At 47.1% G+C, this 18998-nt stretch overlaps 1 protein-coding gene across 2 annotated transcripts; it reads left to right on the top strand.

The window, feature by feature from the left end:
* Positions 1-834: 834 nt before the first annotated feature.
* On the top strand, positions 835-14470 carry KLF15 (Kruppel like factor 15). 2 transcript variants are annotated; one of them, XM_015640964.2, is made up of 3 exons: positions 835-1204; positions 5393-6500; positions 12447-14470. In XM_015640964.2, the coding sequence occupies exons 2-3, from the start codon at positions 5458-5460 to the stop codon at positions 12613-12615; spliced, it is 1212 nt and encodes a 403-aa protein (XP_015496450.1). In that variant the 5' UTR covers positions 835-1204; positions 5393-5457; the 3' UTR covers positions 12616-14470. The 2 variants fall into 2 exon arrangements, with proteins under 2 accessions (XP_015496450.1, XP_033373351.1); XM_033517460.1 differs by lacking the exon at positions 835-1204 and adding an exon at positions 1289-3354.
* The last annotated feature ends 4528 nt before the right edge of the window (positions 14471-18998 follow it).

Raw genomic sequence — 18998 nt, 5'->3', positions numbered from 1 at the left:
ACTGTGATCCTCTTCTGTAGGAGTTGAACATAGATCCTGATCCATACCAGGTATTGCATTACTACAGCGTGTTTGTGTATATATGTATGTAATAAAAATATTAATATTTATATACATAAATTATGCGTGTTTCTATTAAGAACTAGTGACGTCTGTAGTAACAATGGTGTGTGTGTGTGTGTGTGTGTGGGACACACATCCCAATGCTTCTAGCATGTCGGCAATGCCCCCATCACGCTTTGTCGGGCAGGAAAGGGGCAGGTGTGGGGCAGGAGAGAGGACACGGGACTCCTCACACCTCGCCCGGGCCTCGCTTACCGCCAGGAGACGTCCAGAGCCTTGCACACCTCCAGACTCACAGAGCGGTTAGGGTCGGAAGGGACATTAACAGGCCACTAGTGCAGCTCCCCGCAGGGAGCACTGACGTTTCCAACCCGATCAAATTGCTCAGAGCCCTGTCCGACCTCACCTGGAACGTCTCCAGGGCCGGGACATCAACCAGCTCTTCGAGCAACCTGCTCCGGTGTTCCACCACCCTCACTGTCAAACATTCTGCCTTAGCCCGAATCCAAACCAACCTTCTTTCGGTTTGAACTCATGCCCCCTCGTGCTGCGGCGACAGGCCCCGCGCACCCCCGGGGCTCCGCGGCCTCCCCGCGGCCTCCCCCGCGCGGCACCGCCCCGGGGCCGAGCGCGGCTCCCATTGAGGCCGCAGCCGGGCCGGCCCCCATCGCGGCGGGGCCAATGGGGGCGGCGGACGCGGTCGAGCCTCTCCCCGGCCTCCCCCGCCGCGGCCGGGCGCCCGTCATGTGAGGGGGATATAGTACTACGGGAGCGGGGCCGCGCTCCGCAGCCGCGCACCCGCCTCCCGGGGGAGCTGCGCCCGCCTCCCGCCGCTCCGCTGCCGGCCGCTCCTGCCTTTGCGGGCTGCTGCTTTGGCTTTGCTTGGTTGTAGTCCTGCGTTTTTATTGTGCGTGTGTGGCTTTTGAATTTTTTCTTCGGTTTTCTAAATTTTTTTTATAAATTATTATTTCTATAGTTTTTTTTTTTAGTTTTTTTTTGGGGTTTTTTTGTTTTTTTGTTTGTTTTTTGTTTTTTTTGTGGCTCGGTTGTGTTGTTTGGGTTTTCTCCCCCCTCGTTTTCCTTGTTGTTGTTGCGTTCTTCTGGTTGTCTTTGCTGCCCTCCGGCTCGCAGAGGAGTTCAGGTAAGGGCGAGCGGGGGGCGCGGGGCCGGCGGTGCCTGAGGGCTGCCGCAGCCCGGGGGGCTGAGCCCGGGGACTGCGCCCGGGGACTGTGCCCTTGCTGCTGGCAGATGGAATTCCATCCTCGGCGGGGCAGCGGGGGCTGTTTTCGGGCTGCAGCGGTGCCGTGCCATGGAGTGACAGGCGGCGAGTGCGGGCTGTTTATTCCCGATCATCGCGACCACGCTGCTGGGGGGCAGAGAGGGAGCTCGGGCCCCCAAAGTCTCCTGAAAAGGGATGGAAGGAAAAACCAATAAAATGAATAATAATGTTAAAAAACCCTCTACAAACGGAATAAACAAACAAAAAAAGGCATGATTAAAAAACCCCCAAACGAACATGTTTTTCAGCCACGGAAGCCTGGCTGTGCTCCTGCTGGAGTGGGAATTCCGTGTGCGTGTCCCCCGGCACCTCTTTCCCTGCCCCGGCGGCTGCTGCCACGCGTTATTTCGGGCCACCCTTCACTGCCGGCGTGCAGAGGCACTGCTGCCTCTGCCTGCTGCAGGTGAAGTGCTTCCTCTTGTGGAAGCCAAAGTTTGGGGCTGGAGCGGGATAGTTCTCAGAAAAGAATGCTTTGGGAATGTTTCTGGAGCTTCCCAGGAGCAACGGGCTTGGAAAAAACAAACCTGAACACCCCACTGTGTCCGGGGAGCAGCACAGCCACCTTGCGGAAGAGATGCGAGCAAATGGATTTACTCCTGGCTCACGGCTTCTTTTTGTTACTTTTTTATTATTTTTTTTTTCTTCCCCCCCACATTTCTCTTTTAATTTCTTAGAAACTCTGGGCCTGCTTCATTGCCTTGTTTCTAACTCTGTCTGTGGAGCAGAAGTCAGGCTGAACAGATTTAAAACCTTCTAGGGAACAAGAGGAAACCCTGAAAAGAATAGTCTTAAACTAGAAAAAGCTGTGTCAGTCAATGTAGGAAATGACTGTCAGTGTCTCATGTATTCTGTGTGATCAGGGCTGACTGTCCAGAAATGACAGGCTGGGAAATACAGCCCCGTGTTTTCATCAAGTTCCCAGGACTTTACATTTTAATGTTGCTCTGCATCAGAATATGCTTTCTCTGTTTTGCTTTTCGTTATTTTATTATTATTATTTATTTATTTTTAGCTGGAGATTAGATGGACAGGTTTTAAACAGAACAACATGTTTTTGGCAGAAAGGACATCATAACAACCCAGGGAACTCTTAAAAAAAAAGTTGGAGACGGTCGTGCTGCTGAACAGCTGCTGTATTTCACTCCAGAAGTGCCGCTTCCAGTGGCTCAGGCACTGCGGTCTCGCTATGGGTGCTTACGTTTCTAACATGTTTTTTACATTCCTAGAGGTGAAAGTGTGTTATGGAAACAGCATCATTAATTTTCATAGCCTTCACAGCGCCGGCTTTTTTTGGTTTTGTTTTCTAATCTGTTTTTGGCTGTGTCTTCAGGCAAAGTAACGATAAAAACCTTTTAGTTGTTAGCCTGGCCTTTAGGAGAAAAATATAGCCAGGGCCCAATCCTGCATTCCAGGCATTCTCCAAAATCTTCTTGGCTGTTCTGCAAGCTTTGAGAGTGCACAGAAAGCAGAACTGGCCCGTAATGTGCCTGAATCTATTTGGCTCTGAGAGTCCCCTCTTAAAAAGCCTCTGGTTACATCGAATGACATTGTTCCTTGTCAAAAGAGATGGGAAACAAGGCTGCTGGCTGTTTTCTGCTGAGGTAACTGGCCCGCTGCAGTTGCTAGGGGTTCATTGTTGTTTTCTTTTCCCCCTTGTTTAAGTCCTTATTCAAATTACAGTTTAGTTCTATTCCCAGGGAAAAATATGGATATTTTGATATGTGGCTTCGCGGCTCTTGCAGACATTTTAAAAAACCTTGAACATTTTAATTTATTTTTTTTTTTTGAAAAGAAGTTCATCAACTGCTTTTGGTGCACGCCAGCTTTTCTTAGAAAAGCACATGTTGCAGTCCAGATTTCCCTCACAGCCCCATTCTTCAGAAGTTTAAGCTGGAATGATACAGACACTGGAGGGAGGATCAGAAACCATCTGAGGGCAAGTCTTCCTTTCTGCCCTGTGTTTCTCAAGACAGTCACCAGGTTTTGGTGCAAGATAGAAACAGTCATCTTGGGTGAGTTGTCACCAGATGCCAATACTAATTTGTCAGAAGCAGATGGTGCCTTCTGTTTCAAAACTGGAATAACTCAGCTATGGGACTTCTGCTGGGGAAACTTTCCATCAACACGAGATTTAAATAAAAAAAAAAAAAGTGTGTTAGAAATAGTTCAGCTCTTCTGACTCTTTGCTTTTACTATAAGACATGATTATAGGTTAAGGTCACAAAACAGAGCCACTAACCTCTGTTTGAACTTCCTCGTGTTCAGCACATGTAGGTATTTCATTATTGGTTCAGAGGCATAGCTGACTGACAGAACACACAGACCAGGAAACTCTGCAATCTTACTTTAAAGTCTTTCTTGCAACCTATCCCTGTTTCCTCCATGTGTCTATGAAGGAGGAAGCCATATCTTTAAGAAATATGCCTTTTCCCCCCTCTTCCTGTGAAATATTAATAGATGTTGCCAATGGGTCAGAGCTTTTTAAGGGTGTTGTGTAAAATACCTCACTCTGTGCTCACTGCAGCACTGAGCATACAGACACCTTTTGATTTTTTTCCAGAGAAGGAAAGACAGGGCAAATTTTAGAGATGAGGCAGCAAAGATGCTCTGCAACAGCACTAACAGCCATCCTCTTGCCTGCACAAAACTGGGAGCTATTGACTATTCATGGCAAAGCGTCCAAAGCGCAGCAGCAGAGCCTGTGGAAAATGACAGCGTGTAACAAGATTGACTGGCATTTCCTTCATGCTGGGTCACATGCCTCCTAATTCACACACACACACAACCTCATAGGCTGATCAAATGACTTCTATCTCTGCAGTCCACATACCTTCCACAGAAAGAGTTGTTTTATTATGCACATGTACAGCTCTGTTTTCAATCAGTCACCTTGAGCAAATGACTGAGGGCCAGTGTTCGCTCCATCCCGAGGTCTCTGCGTTTGCTCTCTAAGGGGCATAATCTCGGTCCGTAAGCAATTTTTGCTTTTTCCCTTGGGGAGGTGGGGAATAAAAAATAACCCACAGATGTCCCTCCTGCCTGCCCTCCCCTTTCGAGGAAGTTTGCTTGTCTTAGCTGGTAAAGCGCTGTCAGCAAGCCCCACGGTGGGAAAGGTAGGCTTTGCTGTTGTAGGGCTGCAGCAGGATCGGGGCTCAGGGGAGCGGATGCTGTGGGATGCTGTGGGATGCTGTGGGATGCTGTGGGATGCTGTGGGATGCTGTGGGATGCTGTGGGATGCTGTGGGATGCTGCCTGCTCGCTGCCTCAGCACGGGCAGCTCGGGATGCCAGGGGGCCGTGCAGCCCTCCCGGTTCCACACGGGGCTCAGCTCAGCCTGTGGAGCCGAGGGGTGAAAGCAGCCACCAGCTGGCTGGCAGGGCACAGTAATTAGCTCCGTGCAGTGCCAGCCTTATTAAGGACAGCGCAGGTGATGATGACGTTGGCACACTGATTCATTACATCTGGAGGGGAAAATCCGCCTAGTAAATGCTGAAACACAGTAAATATTTTTGGCTCCTGCCAGATTGATCCTTGCATTATGCTGAACAGCCTATATTTGTAGAACTGAGGAAGTTAAAAATAAGGTTGGTGGAAAGCTACAAGATAGGAAAAGGATTTGTATTTTATGGCCACCAGCAATAAACTTTTTTTATTTGTTTCTTTTTGGTGGTAAAAATTTCAACACTTTATTTTTTTCTTCCCATTCCCTTCTTTGGCTCTGGATTTCACTGCTAGGTGAAAGCTCGTTATTTATTTTCTCTTGCTGGTAATATTCTGTAAGGGAGCTGTAAATCTGGAGCACACATGGTTGGGAAATGATTTCTGACAGAATTCTTTTACAAATATGTGGTGCAATCCTGCAAAACGCTTCAGCCCTGACAGTCCTCGGGGGGTGGTGCAGACATATCAAAGCTTGTAGCAGCCTGTGTACCCAGAGAGGCTGGATGCTCTGGACTTTCCTGTGGGCTAGAGGGCTTTACGAGCTGCAGTCCATGGAGATAAATGATTAAACCAACTTCTGACTGTTGCTTTTTTGTTTTCCTGCACTCAGGCTCTCACCTGAACTTTGTCTGCCTGGTATATGCTGTTGGGATATCCTTAAGAGATCATTCAGGAATGGTGGATCACTTGCTGCCTACTGATGAATCCTTTTCATCCACAAGATCTTCTCTTGGATACTTTGGGGACATGACAGCAGGCGTGAGGTCCTACCAAATGCTGCCCTCTCCCCTGTCAGAAGATGACAGTGACTCGTCCAGCTTTTGTTCTTGTTCCAGTCCTGACTCCCAGGTCCTCAGCTCCAGCTATGGAAGCACATCCAGTGCAGAAAGTCAGGACAGTATCTTAGACTATTTATTGTCCCAGGCCTCTTTGGGGAGCACCACTGCGTCATGGTGGGACAAAAGGAGACTTCAGCCAATAGTAAAAGAGGAGTACTTTAGGTTGCCTGAATTTAACGTGGATACGGAAGACTCAGGACCATTTCAGCCCACACTTGAGGAAATTGAGGAATTTTTGGAGGAGAACATGGACTTGGAGCTCAAAGAAAGACCTAAAAGTGAGACCAAGGACTTGAGAGCTTGCAGCCAGGTCTCTGTTGCTTCGCTGCAGCAAAAAGACCACATGTTACCCAGTACTAGTTTAAAAGACAGTAAAAATGAACAGTTGACCAGCTCAACGGAAGGTGGCCAAGCTTCAAATGGAGGAATGACCCTGGAGAATGGAATACCAGTTATGCTCCAAATTCAGCCTGTACAGATCAAACAGGAGTCCAACACAAGCCCCAGTTCCCAAGGACCAGCACAGGAGAACATTAAAATTGCACAGCTCTTAGTCAACATCCAAGGACAGACATTTGCCCTTGTGCCTCAGATAGTTCAGTCTTCTAATTTGAACTTGTCCTCTAAGTTTGTCCGCATTGCTCCCGTCCCCATCGCCGCCAAGCCGATTGGGCCAGGAGGCATGATCCAGGGGCAGACGGGAATCATCATGGGTCAGAAATTTCAAAAGAACCCTGCAGCTGAACTCATTAAAATGCATAAATGTTCTTTTCCTGGTTGCACCAAGATGTACACGAAAAGCAGCCATTTGAAAGCCCACCTGAGGAGACACACAGGAGAAAAGCCCTTTGCATGCACGTGGCCGGGTTGTGGATGGAGGTCAGTATTGGAGTGCAGCTCTGTCCAATCCCCCTTCCCCTTTTTGCACACTTGACCTAACTTGCTGAGCAAGTAGGTTTGTCCTCTGATTTACAAACACTGTTTCTATTGCCAGAACTTGTTTGGTTGGTTTGACAACGAAGACCTTTTTTCTTCCTGTTAGGTAACCCAGGGTTTTGAAAAATTAAATAGCACAGCATCACCTGCTGGTACCAACAGTTTTAGTGTCTTAAAAAAAATAAAAGTAGTCCATCATAATTTGTATTTCATTCTAGAGGGTCAGATTAAGCTTGTTACCACAGGTAAGACGTGATGTTTGCATTGGTGTGGTTGCAGCACACCAGCCCCAGCAGACCAGTGGCTGGCACCAGCTGAGGCTGAGTGAACTGGATGATTTAGGGCAGAATTGCTGTGCACAGCCCTGTGTGGGACTAAACGTGGTCAGTGGGGGGCTGTTATAAGCAAGTTAGTTGTTAAAAGCAGTATTCTGTGCACTTTCATAGAACATGAGCTCCATCCCACTCCTTCTGAAAATGCTGGCAGTGACACTCTGGCATACTCTGGGTTTTATTCTCTGTCTTGATTCAGAAAAATGCGTGGGTGCCACTCAAAGTTGCAAAAAAGCTGTCAGATGTAACAACATAACCAGAAGGCTGAGGTGGAGTTAAGCATTGCTTGAATGAAAGATTGCAGGTTTGATTGAGAAAATGTTTGGCAGAGGGATTTTAAAAATATTTTATTTTTAATATGAACTGAAAAATTTAGTATTTTTTTTTTTAAAAAATCAACTTTTTATTTTAAGGAAGCTTTGACAGGTGCCTTCCTCCCTCTTTCCAGTTAGCTGTATTACTGGCTTGCCTTCTGGCAAGTGCTAATGTACAGCACCACAAATGATGGTGGGAGAAAACATAATCTTAACTACCTTGTGTTAAATTAAACTGAATTTCTTGCAAATAATATGCTGCAGAGCTTCAGTGAGCAATGTCTAATGAGAAAATGGGCCGTGATCATGGGCAACAGATGAGGTAAAAAGTAACAGGAGTGTTGTGTAAAAATGCAAGTATGTGAGACATGCAGCAGTTAGAGATGGCTGGGTTGTTTTGAGGGAAAAGGTCACAGTGGAGCTGAACCCTCTCTTCCCCAGCTGGACCAGTCTGAAGTTTGCTTCTCAGTACTGAGGAGATCAGATTATGGTCTCTCTACAAACTGCTGGTGATATGTCTCCTTTTGTTCTGGCAGCACCTCTCATGAGCTCAGTTTGTTGCTGCTCAGGGTGACCTCTCACCAAAGCCGTGTGTTTCAGCTGATTGGTCCCAGAAACCGTGGGCTGCTTGCTCCTGACCTGCAGTACAGGCACTTGCTGCTTTTTATTTGGTTGCCAGAGTAGGTGTGCAGAGGCAGCAGATGTGCCTGTCATGTTGGCTTTCCTTGCTGGGAAGTGAGCACAGCTCTCCTTTTTGTGACAAATGCACGTGGCACGTGAGGGTTTGTCTAATCCACGCTGAGATTTGTACCAACGCTCCCAGTGACTTTTGTGGCTCAAGATCAGGAGCCTGAAGCATTTCCTGTGGATGGCCTTCTCCAGCTCTGTCTTATCACAAAGCTGGTGTTCCCCAAGACACAAAACCAAGGGGGACATTTAGGAAAAATATTAAGTGATAAAGGATGATTAAATTTACAACAGGTGCCTCTCTTCTCAAAGTATTGTGGCAAATGGTTTGCATCAAAAGCAGGGTGCCGGTGGGCCAAAAGTGCAGGTCCCACAACCTGGAGCACCCTGAACTTTCAGCCACCACAACTTTTTAAAGATGAGCCCAACAGAAATGAGAAATTAATCACCTTCATAATGAAGGACATATCTCTTGACCACAGCTTCTGCAAAGGGCTTTTCAAACTCTTTTGCTGTTTGTCTTGTTGAATTTCACAGCCTGGGCTGCAATCCCAATCCCCAAAACCCCCAAACTTTGGAAGGGCCCTGCTACAGGAGGAGAAGTTTATAGCCAGAGGGAGAGGCTGTGTTTGGGGAGCTGCCTTCTGTGCTCACAGCAGTCCTTAGCACCAGCCTGAGATTGCTGCACATCCCCTGTGTGCTGCTCCCACATCAAAGGCCAGACCCAACTGAGCATTGAATTACTCAGTCCCCTTTCATCAATAAACCATGTTTACTTTTTCAGAAGTTCAGTGAGAGCTGTGACTTAAGTCTCACATGACTTAAGTCCAATTCATCTGGCCACTCTGTTTGCTCCCAGGTCTACATAATCTCAAGTGAATTTCAACACTAAAACACTGCTGGGCTTTGCTTTCCCCCTCTTTTCTCTGCATTCTTGTGCTTGTGTATTTATTTTTTCACTGAAGACACTTAAGAGCTGATCTCACTGGAGATAGTAATTTCAAAACCAAAACAAAGTGTTGCCTAGCACAAAGTGCCTGAGCTCAGTGGGAGGGTTAAAGGTTCCTCAGCTCTCTGTGCAGCCCTGCTATGATGTTTTAAATTCACCACGGTTGGAGTGTGCACTCAGCAAATCCTTTTGCTAACCCCTAGGATGGCTGGAGACCCCTAGCACCTCCCTCATGAAGGCTGAACCTGCTTGCTTATGCCCTTCCTAGGCACGGGGCAAGGGCTGTTTTTGGCAGTCTGCAGAGTGGTGCTCATCTGGCAGTGGCCAGTGACCCGTTGTGTTCCCTGGATGGGTCACAGCACTGATCCGTGTCGTGCCACCTTCTACCTTTGGCACCCCAGCCTCTGGTTAGCACTGCTCAGGCCAAAGAGCTGATGGGCTGGGCCCAGCAGCTGTGTTATGGCACAGAGCAGGACAAGCTCCTGCTTCCCCTCCCTGGCACAGCTCTGTGCAAAGCTGCAGTTGCTGCAAGGATGGGGAATGAGGCAATCGCCTTTAAATGCCCCACTGCCTCTTCTGGCTGGAGGCTCCATGGGTGACAGCATGAGCCATAAGCTCTGACTGGTTTGGCAGGGAGGGTTTAAAGCCTTGTAACACCTGTGCCCAGGAGTGTGCTTGGGCCTGAGTGACCATGGGCAGTACCATAGGTGGGGCAGGGCAGGCATCTTGCATTGGCTTTTCTTGCTGCTGCCATGCAAGGGGATGACAGACACACAGGAGCTGTGTGGGTTTCTTGTAGGAAAGCTCTAGGGGTGGGCAGGAGAAATCAATCTAGAGCCTCCCCTCTACTGTGAAGGAGAGGTACAGCCTGACTTGGCCTCAATGGCTGGTGGCCATGGCAGGGATCAGGAGTACCAGGCTGAAGCTTTTGACCTTTCTTGCCCTGTGAGCCACATAGGAATGTCCCCATATGGCCGGGAGACACAGGACACGTCCTGCACATCAGGGAGCTCTAGGATTTTTCTTCAAGGGAGATGTAGTTACAGTCCCTTGGGGTCCTGCCAGATGGACTGTAGTTACAGTCCCTTGGGATCCTTCAGAAGGATGAAGAAGGCTCTTTTAGTTACTGTGGGGTTTCCCAGATCCTTTCACTTTTCTTTTCAAGGAGGAATCCTTCTAGAAATGGCAGTGACAGAATAGTGAGGTATTCCTTGGGGCTTCCTTTTTTTTTCCTTTTGAATTTTGCATTCCACAGTGAATTATTTTCACTTTTTTTGGGTTGATCCCAGTGCCAGAGTGTGTTGCAGATATTTCACTGCAGAGCCAGACCACCAGATCCTCCCAGCTTCCTCGTCCAAACCTTTGCGTTGTTTTTTTGTAAACACACAGACAGCTTGAGGTTTATTTCTGTGGGCTCTGTAAGTTGATCTTTCCGTCACTGCTGGGGAACAGTATTGCAACATTCCTGCCTCTTCAGCTAAGGACATCGTTATGAGGCAGAGTGTATTTTTATCGGATGAACTCATTCAAGCTCATTCCTGACATGCGCTCTTTCTCCCCCACCATCCATGCAATTCCCCTCAAAATGCACTTGTGAAGCTCTTGTGCAGGATTACCCAAGTGCTACTGCACTTCTGTTGCAGATGGTGACCTTAATGGCCAAGGACATAGGATAAGGCAACCCAGCCACATCTGGTTTTACATCTTTGAAGTCTGTATATAAGAGGATGGCTCTTTGCAAAAGTGCTTTTCCCTCTCTGCTCCCTCTTTCCCCTGGATGTGGCACAGGTCTGTTCCTTGTCCAGCACTCGCTCCTGTTGAGGCAGTCGGCACAGGCAGCATCCTACACTCTCCAAGCCCACTCCCCCATAGCCCTACAGGAGCATTCCTGCAGGGATCTGGCACTGGGACTAGCTCACTGCTAAGGACTTGGGAGAAACCCCTGATCCTGCTGCTCCCACATCCAGACTGTGTTTTTGGGAAGCTATGGCTGAAAGGACCAAGGGTGTTAGAGAAAGCAAACATTCAAATAGAAGGCGTAAAGAGAAACTTCTGTCACAGCCTTTGTGAAGAAGACTCATCCCAGACAAGGAGCAGGTTGAGAGTTCCATAACAACTGTGTGTTCATCATGGAGAATTTGACTCTTTCACCATGAAGATACCAGAGCAAGGAAAGGAAGACAGGCAAGGGAATAGGTGAAAGAACCTTCCCTAGAAATGCCCCTGGGAGAGATAAGTCCACACCACATCTCACCCATGTTGAGTGCCTGCATCTGCTTTCCACGGGCTGAGTGCTGTCTGTGGAGCATGACCAGACTGAAGAGCTGCAGCAACTGAGGAAACCATTACCAGCTTTCCCAGTGCCTATGCCCTGGTCCTCAGCTGTTGGCAGGAGATCAGAGCTAATTAAAACCTTTATGTGGAAAGTTACTTTTCTTGCATGAGGAATTTATTCATAGGAGCCCAGCAATCCTGTTTTTTCCCTTTCATAAAAATAGTGTATTTGCTCTGTTGGGGATAGGATATTTTGCTCCAGAAGGGCACATTTGTCTACATGTTCTTTCCCCAATTTGTTAGCTAGTGCCCATGACTTCACTTATTTATTGTAAATAAACAGCTGATACCATTTCTTGCAAGCTCTCTTTCTGTGCTGCTCTTTGTTACTGCTCTGGCAACAAAACACTTAATTGCCCTTTGTCAGGCAGCAAATTTTTTGTACCCATCTGGATAGGACTGTTTTAGTGTGACATTGTTAATTAACCCTCTGTCTCCCAGTCATGTCCAAAGCGGAAATAGTGCCAACCCTGCTCTTAAGACCAAAAGATTAGCTCATTTGGGTTCAATAAAACCTGTGGGATTCATGGTGGCTGTTTGGGGATTTTTCTGTAGAGATAGAAGGTGGAAAATATGTAAAATTCAAAGGACTGTGGAATACAGTTTTGGTAATTAAAGGCTCATTCTTGATTGAATTTACCCATGCTAACTATGCAAATAACTATGCTAATGGCCATTGGGGCCCGCCTGAATTTCAGCTGTTGAGATCCTGAGCATCTCTAGTACTATTAATGACTTTATTTAGGCTGCAGGAGCACACACAGAAGCCAATTTTTCATCTGGATCTAATAAGTCACGTTGTTTCTAGGTAGCTATGGCTGGATTTGTCTGGAATCCCTCTCAAACTGGGTGCAGTTAGTGGGTGACTGTTGTGCTCATGTCAGTGGGAGCTTGAAGCAGACCTCACCTGCAGGGCAGTGGTGGCTGTCTCTGCTGGAGGAGTCTGTGCTTGGATTTGCAGGAGAGAGATGGTGGGGAGTGGGAGGGGGATCAAGAGCAGCACTGTTTTTGTCAAGCTGTACCTGTGTTGTGGGGTCCAGGGCGAGGCTGGTACAAACATTGCCCTGAGTCCAGAGCTGACACGGGCTGAGGTTGGTAGCTGTGTGTTTCCATCACTGCTGCTGCCTGCAGGCCGGGACCAGCCCAGCCCTGCCGTGTGTCCCTTTCACCTCTTGGAGTCTCCCAGTGGCCTGAGGGGACTTTTTTAACCTGCTGTGAGAGCCCTGGCATCATAAACCCCCATTTATCTGAAAAGGCTTCTCCTCTCTTGCAGGTTCTCCAGGTCAGATGAGCTGTCCCGGCACAGGCGCTCCCACTCGGGGGTGAAACCCTACCAGTGTCCAGTCTGTGAGAAGAAGTTTGCTCGAAGTGACCACTTGTCCAAACATGTCAAGGTGCACCGGTTCCCACGAAGCAACCGCTCCGTCCGCTCCATGAACTGATGGGTCCTGCTTTCCCCTTCCTGCCCAGCCATCCTACAGCAGCTGATGACAGCACTTTGCTCACTATATTTCTAGTGATAATTTATTTGTCTCCACAGAACAGTCAATGCTGTTACTTAATACCACCATGTTTGAGTGCCCCACGTCCTTCAAAGGATTTGAGAATGAAGCTCTTTTTGGGTCAGGGGAGCGGGGTGCTTCTTCCTTCTTTTTTTTTTTTTTTTTTTTCTTTTGAGGATATTATTTTCCTTTCCTTCTATATGTCTCTCCTTTGCTGCTGCTTCTTTTGGAAATTACAGTGTTTTATTTTTAGCTGTTTTTTGCTGCACAGGAAAATGTAAAAGTTGCTTGCTGCTAGTTAATTATAGCCCTGGCATTCCTGAGGGCTTTGCTCATGTACAGGCCACTCATTGTGAGTTTTTATTAAGCTGCTCTATTTGTCCAGTTTGGAAACAGCAAATTCCTTTTGAAATGAAAACAACTCCTTTGTTTTTGGGTCGCCTGAGCCAAGGATTTGTAGGGGCTGGCCATAGGAGGAAGAACAGTGGGAGTCGGGGATAGGGGCAGACAAGGCTTGGAGAGCACTGGAATGTGCCTCCATGTATCTCTGGATTTTCCTGGCTCACATTTACCTTTCCCTTGGCTAGGGCTATATATAAATATTTATGTATACATATACATACATACATACATATATATATATATTTAAAGAAAGACATGTCCCAAGCAAACCCAGAAGCTCAGGCTGCATGGAACGACTTGGAGTGAAGCCTCTGGAACTCTGTGTGTGTTTCTGTCCTGTGCTGCCGAGGGGTGAAAGGATGCCCAGGTGCCAAAGGATGCTGCTTTCCTTTGAGGCTGGTTTGCAGCATCCACTGTCTATAGCAGAAGAGCTGTTGTCTGCCCACAAAACAGCACAAAGATGTTTGTGAGAGCATCTGAGCTCTGTTCCTGGCTCTGCTCCTGCCCTCCTGTGTGATCTGGGGGGAGAAAGCAGAGCCCCAGCCCCAGGGTGCGTGGTGAGCACTGGGCATCCCCAACATGCAGTGTGAGTCAAGGCCTGGCTGGCTGGAGCTGTGTGTGTTTGCTGGCAGGGTCTGTAGGATGTGCCTGTGCCCAGGGAGGGTGGGAGGAGCTGTGAGCTGGTGGGACAGCGCTGTGAAACCCAGGTCTGGGGGTGATCCTCAGTGCTAATCCTCTCCCTCCCGACAGCCATGTCAGAGCTCCATGCAGCTGGGGTGGGCAAATGGGTGAGAACAGTAGCCAAAAGAAACAAATTTGTGTGGTAGCTGGCTAAGAAGGGAATTCAAACAAATAATCAGATGGCAGCAGGCAAGTGATTTTATTTGTGTTTCTTCTTGTTTTGTTTTTCCTTTTGAACTCTGGCGATTGTAAGAAGCTTTAGAAGAAAATAGAATTCAGTAATTAGGAATGATTTTATAATGGATGTTGCATTTCCTTTCCATTCGCAGACAGCCTCTGTTTGTCCTTTCTGTTGGCAAAATGGGAAGTAGGAAAGTGTGATCCCAGAGCTAGGCAGAGCAGAAGCCCACGCTGTGTGAGAGCAGCAGGTCTGGCTAAAGTGAATGCATTCCTTTTGTCCTCTAGAAATTAATATAATTGAACTATCATCTATTGACTGGTTTATATCACATCCTATGAATGTATGTAAATAAAACTGTACATAGATGCATATCTATATAAAATATCTTTTAATAACGTATCAAATTTGTGTAAATTGGAAACAAAAATACCTATAAAGCCAGTGTACATAAGTTACAATTCTGTATATTTTCTTTTGTTCTTCATAAAAATATATTTACTTTGACAATAAAATGAAAATGGAAATTTTAAATCCCTCTTTGAAATTATTATTCTTTAATTTCCTTTATAGCCAGCTCTGTAATCAGGACAATAGCACTTGAAATTTTGATTCACTCAGATGTAACTTTTCAGGTGCTGAGTAACAGGGAGATGATGGATGAGTTCTGAAGCTGAGTTTTTCTCATCTCAGGAAATTCTAGGGAGGCACAAGATGTCTCAGCTCTCTCTCTCCCCTGGAGCCCTCATGCCTTGCTTGGCAGCCACGCTGGGACACAAACGCCTTCCATGGCTCCTGACTGCTGTGGAACAGGTCTACAGATGCAGTAAAACTGTGGTTAATAAAGCAAAGCAAGCAGGTTTTGAGGGAATTCCAGCTTTAGTGATTAGTGTGGAGGAGGAAGGGCTCCAAAGTCTGCTTCAGACTGGGACTGTGACTCGCTGTGTGACCCAGGACAGAGGACTCGATTGCCGTTTTCTGCAGTTCCCTTTCTTGTAAAACGGGGATAATAACGCATCACAGTGATACTGTGGGACTTAATTTGCGTTTGTGTGATCCTTGGGTGGAAGGAGCAAGCAATGAGACAAGTAGTCACAGGATTAGATGGTTAAAGAAAGGCCCAGCAGGACGGAGGTCTTGGTGCCAGGGCGCCTCAGTTGGCTCTTCTGTAAATCCCACGCCTGAAAGAGCGATGTGAAGGAGCTGTGGTAGGAAGAGCTGCCTCAGGCCTGAGGAGGAGACACCCTGTTCTGCAAAAGCCATTGCTTCCATTTGTAACAACAGGGGCATGAACACCCTGCTCCTGTGGACTGCAAGCTGGGACATCTTTTGCACCGTGCTTCTGCTTACTTTGGCCTCCACTGGAAGAAGAAACCAGCAACATTACTGGTGTTAAAGTCACTTCTGAGTCTACATGGGAGCAATGGTGCAGTGGGTCCAGATCTTCTCCTGGCAAGAATCATTCTGAGACTAACAGGCACTGAGGGATTAAAGTCTCTCCCTGAAGAACTGCCACCAAAAAGCGCCAGCTGATGAGCCAGGGCTCTCAAGACCCCTGATTATTTTTTCCCAGAGAATCCCTTTGAGTGTGGCAAGAGGACCAAGGGATGAGGCAGACTAAGTTCTGTGCAATCCAGGTTGTTGTTACCTCTTGAGGTGTAGCTTGAAGACCAGAGTGCTCAGGACAGCGGTTTTAAGCTTTAATTAGCAAGCCTGCACCAAGAGGATCTGCAATTCCCTTCTGTTCTCACCCTATCCACTGCATCCATTAAATCAGCTGCTTTATTTTAACCAGCATCTCAGTGTCTTCCCCATCCCACCTGGAGTTCTGATATCGCTGTAAAGTTGGGCAATTCACCCTGCAAGACCTTTGGGGAAGACCTTTGCTATTTTTCTGCAACAGGTAATACTTAAAGCTGAAGTGGAGTAATACAAAATGCCTACTGTTGGAGCACAGCACTGTTCCAGCAGGAATTTAAGATCTAAGTTTTGTTTTAGCCTGTAATATTTTCCATGAAATGCACATTATCTCTCTCTTTTCCTTTCTCTTTTGTCTAAGTATGGATTTGAGTGTGAATTGTGTGGGTTTTTATAGTTAATACCTAAGGAAATGTAAGTTTATGTAAAAATTGCAATATTTTGCTGAAAAGAGTAGGGCTATGTTTGCTGTGAAAGCAGAGTTAATTCTTCATGAAGTGATTGACATTTTCAGAGTTTTGTCCCAGAAGGTAGAACTTTCCAAGAGATTTTGATGTTTGTTTTATGTGGAATTACTGGCCTGGCTGGGATTTGCTGATTCAGGAGAAATATGCGGCCTTTCCTTAAGCCTGACTTCAGCCACCTGAAGATAAACATATATTTAAGTGTTTTGATGCCACAACTAGATAAGTTGTCCCAGCTTACGCAACTCTGCATGGCAAAGCACAGCATGGCATGGTTATATATATGCCTAAGCCTCACTGACTTCAAACCTCTGTAATTTGGTTTCTGAGGTGTGAATGGATGTGTGTGCAGTGGCACAGCCTTCACAAAATGATCGTGATCTGGTTCCTAATGCTTGCCAGAACGTTGTGTGTTTTTAAAAGGATTATAGTCCCTTTGTCAGAACTGGTGCTGAAGGAGTGGTGTTAGGAGAGGTAAAGGAGCTGTCAGCTGGGGAAGTTGTACTCAAGGTAAGGAGGAGAAAAAGGAGTAAAATGATCTTTCTGTAAAATGACCTGACTTCTGTGACCTGTGGCTAAACACAGTGCAGTGGAGTGATGTGTCTGAGACCACAGAACAACACAGAGGGGAAATGGGAGCGGAACCAAGATGTCCTAAATCTCCTTTGGCCCCGACAGTGGCCCAGACCACACACCAGTAACACACAGCAGGTTACAGGAGGCAAAGAGTAATAGGACACGTGAGACATCAGATAAGCAAAGAAAGATAAAGACAGGACACAGGTAAAGTCAGGTTGCAGTGATAATGTGTGCTTTTGGAAAGGGTGCCGGGGGAGAGGAATGACATCTTGCTTGTTGGTGTGCCACATGTGGGAGTCACCAAGGTAAAGCGGCCTAGGAAGAGCTCTGCCCCTCTGACCTGTGTTATGTGGGGACTTTTTACCCTGGTGGTTTTGAGGAGAGCTGCACCCCAGTGGAAATCAAACCAGCCCGTTGAGCAGGGTGTTGTGATGGAAGGTGGCGGCTCTGGCACCCTGGGGGAGTGCTGAGGTTTAGATCCTGTGGTATTTGCAACAGTCTTCTGCTTCCCACCCTCCCTGGGGTTGTTTTCACTAAAGTCCTTGTGCCAGGAGCCTTCTCCTTGTCTAAATGGCCACTATACATTTAATCCAAACAACCAGGTGACTCCAGCACAAAGCCAGTGGCATTAATCCAGTGTTAATGATTACCCTGGGCCCCTTGGGTTATGTAAGCCTGGATGTGCTGTTCTCAGCTCTCAGCTCAGACCTGCCCTCCCTGTCTGGGAGAAATACCAAGGACCTGCCAACACACATAGAAAACTCTTTGGAGCCAGCTGGGATTTTCCTTTTGACAGCACCTATGAAACCCGTTATTCACTCAGTTCAGTGATTGCCATGCCATGCTTGCTTGTTATTCAGAGACGTTGCTCTTAAAGAATGAGTTGTGCTAAGCTCCCACTGGCTTCAGCACAAGCCAAAGACAGTGACTGCCATGGCTTATCCAGGGTAAAAATTTCTCAGCTAAGGCAGGAACTGCAAATCCCAACAGGTCCTCGGCTTCTCTTGCTCATCCCTTCTGGGACATTTGTGCTTTTGTGTCTTTTAATCTCTTTTTCCATGGGTCTTAGTTTTGTTCTTGCCCATTTTTTGGGGTGTGTGGGAGTGGGCAGGGTGGGAGGTGTTTGCAGGTGTGTGATGTGAGAAAAATAGGTATTGAAGAATATTCAGAGGGTTGAGAAATAATGCCTCTTCTGGTTAATTTATCCAGATCATGAGGCTTGCAGCTCCTCAGTGCTCAGTGTTTCACAGGTCTAAGCTTTCATCTACTCTGCCAGATCAGTGTAGGTCTTCCTCCAGCTGGAGCTGGAGCACATCCTTCATCTCTTGCCATGTTCTTGACTATGCTCTACTGTTCTGATAGTTTTGTGGTTAGGTTGACTGAAAGCACATGTAAGTACTTGATCTCCTAAAGAGATAAGGCTGGAGGAACCTCTTAGCTCTTGGAGAAGTCTATTGCAGACATCTTTCATCAGCTCTCCCACCCTGCCTGTGGAGCGTGTGTGCCTTGGCCAGCATCTCACTGAGCCCCAGACTGCTGTTCAAACCATCCTGAAAACTGGAGCAACATCTGACAAGAGCTTGGCCATCACAAGAAGAGGGCAGGGTTTGCATCTCTGCCCAAGCACAGCAAGACAAGGTATTAGGTAGAATGGGAGTGAAATACAGGAGTGACAAGTGACTGTTGGGAAGGCCAGCTCTCCTCTTGCTCACACAGGTGTGCCCTTGCCTTGCTCATGTTGGATTCAAAAGCATCCTGAAAAGGAAGGAAAATTGAGGTGAATGTGGCCTATAGTTTTCTGTAAGAGAGCTGAGGAAAGAAAACGGAAGCTGGAGCAAGTTGTGGTGTAAGAGGCACTGTTCTGTGTTCTGGTAAAAAGAGAGTGATGGGCTCTTTTTGCATAAAGGGCTCTGCTTGCGCAGGAGAAAGGTCTGAGCTGGCAGCCAGCGTCAGAGCAGCTGCTGTGCACTGTTCTGGGGCAACAGCAGCTTTACATCAGGAGGTTTAGTGAATAATAATCAGAGGGTTGTGCCTTGGACTGTTGGCAGTCACAAAGAGAAGGGTTTGGGATTGCTTGCTCTCAGTCCCTCAGGCCCCTTCCTTGTATGATATTGCCTTTCTCCTGAATCTGTAGCTGATTCTTGGAGTGGACTCAAGGGATTCTTAGCACTTTCCAAAGCAGAAATTTTATTTATCTATATAAACCAGGAACCTTCATAAGCAGTTCAAGGCATTTAGTAGAAAAATCTATCCAGGAATTGTTTTGCATGTGACTGAGGGTGGAGTCCAGTAGCGCACAAAAAAGAAAAGTTAAAAAGAAT

The sequence above is a fragment of the Parus major genome, chromosome 12, assembly GCF_001522545.3.
Source record: "Parus major isolate Abel chromosome 12, Parus_major1.1, whole genome shotgun sequence".
In the NCBI taxonomy this organism is placed as follows: Eukaryota; Metazoa; Chordata; class Aves; order Passeriformes; family Paridae; genus Parus; species Parus major.
The sequence above is the reverse complement of the archived record's forward strand: the minus strand, read 5'-3'. Positions and strand labels throughout refer to the sequence as shown.